The sequence below is a fragment of the Brachycentrus maculatus genome, unplaced genomic scaffold, assembly GCF_059751285.1.
Source record: "Brachycentrus maculatus isolate JH-2025_06_01 unplaced genomic scaffold, ASM5975128v1 h1tg000096l, whole genome shotgun sequence".
Classification (NCBI taxonomy): domain Eukaryota; kingdom Metazoa; phylum Arthropoda; class Insecta; order Trichoptera; family Brachycentridae; genus Brachycentrus; species Brachycentrus maculatus.
In genome coordinates this window covers 653,576-659,833 of record NW_028280850.1, presented here as the reverse complement: position 1 = coordinate 659,833, position 6,258 = coordinate 653,576, and the positions used below count along the sequence as shown (strand labels likewise).

The 6,258-nt window shown below is 32.6% G+C and overlaps 1 protein-coding gene across 3 annotated transcripts in view; it reads right to left on the bottom strand.

Moving 5' to 3' along the window:
• Positions 1-436: 436 nt before the first annotated feature.
• Atg16 (Autophagy-related 16) overlaps positions 437-6,258 on the bottom strand; it is a 369,124-nt gene continuing 363,302 nt past the window's right edge. For all 3 annotated transcript variants that reach the window (XM_088258439.1, XM_088258440.1, XM_088258441.1), the window contains 4 exons: positions 5,949-6,033; positions 4,257-4,403; positions 2,535-2,635; positions 437-1,371 (listed from right to left, as the gene is read on the bottom strand). In XM_088258439.1, the coding sequence (XP_088114565.1) occupies positions 2,539-2,635; positions 4,257-4,403; positions 5,949-6,033 (329 nt within the window). In that variant the 3' untranslated portion in view covers positions 437-1,371; positions 2,535-2,538. The remainder of the gene's footprint in view (positions 1,372-2,534; positions 2,636-4,256; positions 4,404-5,948; positions 6,034-6,258) is intronic.

The following is a 6,258-nucleotide window of genomic DNA, read 5'->3' as shown; positions in this document are numbered from 1 at the left end:
TGGTTTCTAGTTGAATACCAATTTAATTTAACAGAAGGGAAGCAAGATGAAAGCGGATTACTTTTAACACAAATTTATTCAGTTCTATAAAATTACAATCAAGAAATATTTAAGAATAATCGCGTGATTCTAATATGAGAACAGTTGAAATACGTGTCGATCGGAGGACGGGCGGCGACGAAGTGTGACGGGCTAGTTTCCGCTCGTTGCGGGCTCCGGTGTAGGGTGTTCGTTATTTCACTCGATTTGAGTTGCCATAGTAGATGTGTGGGTTGCCACAATGTAGATTAAAAATGTACATGGCCAAAAAAGTCCCCGCTCTGTTAAGATTGGGTTGAAAAAATCATAGATAACCTTTTTATTTAAACTCTGGGTCAATTTCTTTATTAAAAACATTATTTTGTTTAAAATAAGATAAACTAGGAAAAATAAAAACAAAGATTGTATTTTTAAAATGCGTATTATTTTTATAAAACAGCACTTGTTATAAATATAGATAAAAAATTACATTTTACAAAATTGATGAATGAAATATTATTTGACAAATTACACATTATATTCTATACAAATAATGGACTGTAAATACAATATTTAACATTAAAAAAAGTTTTTGAAGCAAACAGGGTCTTTTCAGGTATTTATAAAATAAACTTGTTTCATAAAGTAAAGCAAAATATTCAGTTACGATGGCATATATTTTTTACAATGTAAAGAAAATTTTCAAAATGTTTTTAATGTTTTTTAAGGCGTTTAAAATACAGGTATTTTTAATGCCAAATCACCATTAAATCCGATACACCATTATCACCGATAAACCAATGGCAAAATATTTAAAATACTCTCATTTTTAACATGGGTTTTGTACATTTAATAATAATAATAAAAACCCTTATCCGCACCCCAATGGTGCATAGGACACTGTGTCATATTAACGCAGTGTTATCTAAATCGTTTACACATGAAGGAAAGGTGATCAGCCCTCCGCTTCAGGTACCAGTCCATGGTAATATTGAATAAATATAACAGTGAAAAAAATCACTTATATTTATTTTACCCCCCTTGGGAATCGAACCCGGGACCTCCAGAACGGTAGCCGAGCGTGCTGACCATTACACTACGGAGGCGGACATTTACAGTAACAATATTACAATCATAAAAATACACTTTTAAATACTCAATACATTTCAAATGTTATTCCCGATTTTTTAAAAGACCCTATTACTGGTGACCTTATATAATTGTCAGATATAATGGATTTAAAAAGACATTAATTAACAATAAAAAGGATTTAAAACTATCTAAAATCGGTTGTTTTATAAACTTTTTACATGAAAACAGAAAGGCAGCATGTATCAAAATATGAAGACTCATCTGAAACAAACAAATCACCATTATTCTTTATATATATATATATATATTTTCAAACCCTTATCTGCACCCCAATGGTGCATAGGGCACTGCATCATACAAACGCAGTGTTATCTTGATCGTTAGCACATGATGGAAGGGTGGTCAGCCCTCCACTTCAGGTACCAGTCCAGGGTAATATGGAATAAATATTAGAGTGAAAAAATCACTTATATTTATTTGACCTCCCTGGGAATCAAACCTGGGACCTCCAGAACGGTAGCCGAGCGTACTGACCATTACACTATGGAGGCGGACAATAGGAAATTATTTATGTAAAAAAAATATATCATAAAATAAAAAATTAGGTTAAGAAAATATTAAGAGCTTGTAAATCATGTACAGTGAAACCTCTATGTATCGTTTTTAAAGGTACCTATTGAAATAAACTATGAATGCGGGATTTAGAGAGGTCAATACACAAGGTGATACGATTCAGTAAAGAAACCGTCCTCCCGATCTGCATTCCCATTGGTATGTTAAAATTTTAAGAATCCAAGTTTTAGATGTAACTAAATATATTTATTACAAAAAAATACAAAGCTGAACAGAACCCAATAATCTTCTGAACTCTGCTGTATCCGTCAACCTTAGGTCACACAAGCTTTCAATAATCTGTATCCCACACGTTGGAATATTGTCATCGAATGTATCTAACAAAATTAAGAAAATCGAGAAGAATGAAAAAAATTACAGACAAAATATATCAAATATGCACCGTAATTAAAACGATGAATGCAGTAAAATAGTGGATAGAAACGATTGATGCATTCTGTTTTGGTATGAATTATATTTGGGGTAGAAGAAATAAACGACACATCCGGGAAAACAAGTATTCGAGGAACGAAAGATAGAGGTTTCACGGTATTTAATTCAATTAAATTTATCATAGTATTTTTTACAGTATTTCTGAAATTTATCGGTAAGCTATAAAGGATATTCTTATTCATTGATGTACTACCCTCAGTAACTTTGACATATTTGGACTAAAAGGAAGCCTTTATGTCATTAAAAATCCTCTGTCAGTAAGTTACATAAAAAAGCGTAATATGTCTTAGCCCGTTGACAGTTTTCAGCACGAAATTTCTTTTCTTTTGAGCCTTATTCACCGCAATATATGTACCAACCTTTTTACATATTGTCTCCCCACAGGACAGCTCTCTTTGCACGATCTACGCTGATGAGTGACGATGAGTGAGGATGCCAATCAACAGCTGTAACTGCAGTCCTGTGAATACAAGAAAAAAATAATACATTGTATATTGCAATTCAAATAACAATGGCATATTGTATATGGCGTATAAATAACAATTACATATTGTATATTGTAATACAAATAACAATCACATATTGCATATTTATTGCAGTTCAAATAACAATTAAATATTGTATATTGCTACATGTTTAACAATTACATATTGTATATTAGGGTCGTATACTCATCACAAGTAATCGCAAACCCAATTCTGATCAATACAATGTTTTTTGGGTCTCGCACTTTACCAAAAGTAAGCAAATATAACCATTTATAAGCATCTTCTGCTCTTTACTATCAGTTTGAAAAGGTGGGGACTGACCGGAGCATTTCCTTGTAACGTAACATTCGCGGCCAGCATCTGAACATAAGATGGAGTACTCGGAAGGAACTCGGCTCGCTGTACTGACTATACGAATGCTCGCATCGTAACGCGTTACGCTACAACGAAATGACTCCGGTCAGTCCCCACCTTAAAATAAGCTTTTAAGGGTTTCCCGCAAACAATGTGTTAGTTACTGATTTTCCTACCTTTACTATAAATTTCTTACTTTTGTTTTAGCACTTGATTAAACTTTATATATTGTCTTTTGATATATCGGTCACTCCTTTCAAGAACGTCATAAATCAAAAAACTTGATTTTTCAGGAGAACATTTTAAAGTTTTAAAATATAATACAATGTATTAAAAATAAATATCAAGCCACTTATTGAACTTTTAACTGTGCAACAGATCTTTTTAGGTAAAATCTGAAGGTTTTTTCTCCATTTAAAAAATATTAAGTATATTTAAAAAAATAATTAAACAATACCTTTTCTTAAAAATGCAAAAATAACACTTTCTGCCCTGTAGCAGGTAAATATTGTATTAAAAATATGCCTCTTTTGCTGGGATATAGTACACTTTCTGGGCATTCCGAAAACATGCACAACTGAAAATTGACGATTTTTTATTTATGACGTTCTTGAAAGGAGTGAGCGATATGTTAAAACATTTCTTGTTATATTGTTTTTTTATAGAAACATTAATAAATAGATATTTTACTAATTTATAGACTTTTTTCGATGTAATTGTTGTTTTCTTGTTGTCATGTTATTCTGTTTGTCAAATTAAAACAATCAGCTTCATGACAAAGTGTAAACAGTTTTATACTGTATACCTATGTACAGGCTATGCTCATGTGGGATTTTTTGTTTAAGTTATAAATATAAATATATTAATGCACTTCTCGAATGTTTTTCGCAGATACTGTGGCACATTTTATAAACTTTATAAAATAAAACAACTTTGTTTTAACCACTTTTTATTGGTACACTTTATCCAACCGGTTTTGACAAGCACCTTGTAGTCATCAGTAAGTTTTTGTCAACGGAAGGGTAATTAACTATGAGTATTCAAATGTTTTAGAATTTAATACATTAACCCTGATGATGACAAGGTTCTTGTCGAAACCGGTTGGATAAAGTGTACCAATAAAAAGTAGTTAAAACAAAGTTGTTTTATTTTATAAAATTAATGCACGTTCCATACAATAATGAGAAGTGAAATAAAAACAAAAATTTACAAATAAATTTTGCGACATGTGCTACTTACGTGTGTTCTCGCAGAGTGGACTCCAGCTTCATTGAGCTGACAGTCCATATGAATATTCCTCCATCAGCTCCTCCTGCAGCAATGTACTGTCCATCCGGACTGAAGGTGGCTCGTGCCCAGTCACATCCTACTTTGAAGGCGTCATTACTGAAAAAATTATAAATTTCCTTTGACTGAAAAATACTTTCAGAATTTTTTTCTTTTTCTTCTTCTTCATCTTGTTGTAGGCCTTGTGGCCTATTTTTACGAGGGATTAGCCTCCTGCGATGTCGATCCCCAGGTATCGACCCATCTCTTTGGTGGTCTGCCCGGGAGTCGTCTACCATGGGGTTGGCCGTACAGTGCGATGTGGGGGAGTCTGGATGACTCCATTCTTCTCACACGCGCATACCATTGTCTCCTTCGTTGCCTTCCCCACCTAACGGCATTTTTTAATTTAAATTTTTCTTTTCTTGTAATCGAATATTTGTATTTAATTTTAGTAATTTTAATCTTTGTATTTATATTTTTGACATCTATTGTATTCTTCTTGCGCCCCTTATTAAATTTAATAATAATAGAATATAAAACCCTTATCCGCACCCCAATGGTGCACAGAGCACTGCATCATATAAACACAGTGTTATCTTGATTGTTTACACATGAAGGAAAGGTGATCAGCCCTCCGCTTCAGGTATCAGTTCAGAGTAATATTGAATAAATATTAGAGTGAAAATATCAGTTATATTTATTTGACTCCCCCTCTGGGAATCTAACCCAGGACCTCCAGAATGGTAGCTGAGCGTGCTGACCATTACATTACGGAGGCGGACATAACCTAATATACATATATAATAAACATATATATAATCACATATATAACCTCAAATAAAATTTATACCCACACACAGGCTATGCCTTTGTGCAACCTTTTTTTGTATTAACATAATATAATATTTTTGTACTTGAAATTTAATATATTGTGAAATCCAAAAAAATGCTAGTACGTGGAATAATTAATAAGGAGTCTCATATAATATAAGAAAGGTTTCATATTTATTTGCGTTTCCATAGTGCAGTGATTAGATTGTTTGGCTACCATACTGTTATATAAGGTGGTGGAATACTTTGACATTGGTTTAATACAAATATGTATTACTAGGTAGCTATAAGTGACTGAATTCTAAGAGAGACAAATCTAGAATGTCATTGCCAGACAATGTGGGTATTCACACGATTGTGGTTATGTTGTTGTCACCACTGTGTCACCAACATACCCACATTCCTTACACATAAAAAAATGCATATTTTCTCAATACATCGAATATTGACAGCCATTAATAAAATGACAGATGGCTATGGAATGACAGGTTGAGAAGCGTTTTCAAAAAACAAAGTTATGTTATAAATAATTTCGCCCGGCTGAAGGTTCTCAAACTTTTTTAGTCAAGCACCTCCTGCAACAATATTTCGTCGATTCAGGAAAATAAATTGCCAGAATGTCCTCTCACATAGAGGAGAGAGGATTACAAATATACTATACAATTTCGAGGCCTAAATTCCAGCTTTATTTATCGCTAGAATATCTCCCAGTATCCTGTAAAAAAATTCTTCAGCTCTCTTTGAGAGCCTATGCTTTAGACTGCTTTTAGAATTTACCAATTATGTATAAAATCAAATATGATGATTTGAAAAAGTGAAGCCATTTTTTACCTAAATGATCCAATGACATTGTTCATCCGCAGATCTAGTAACTGTATTGTGTCATCTCTCACACATGCCAGGAGGAAGTTGCAATCTGAAAATAAATATAAATAATTGAAAATTCGAATCATCCTGAGAAAAAATTGATATGTAAATGATACATGGCGACAAAATCGTACCACTAGTATTGTACAATCTCGTTGATTCGAAATTGAAGAGACAAAACTTCAATTTTCGAAAAAGCAATTTTAAAAAGAAAACAAAGTGAAAAAACTACGAAAATTAAACCAATTGAATGGACAAAACAACGATATTAAAA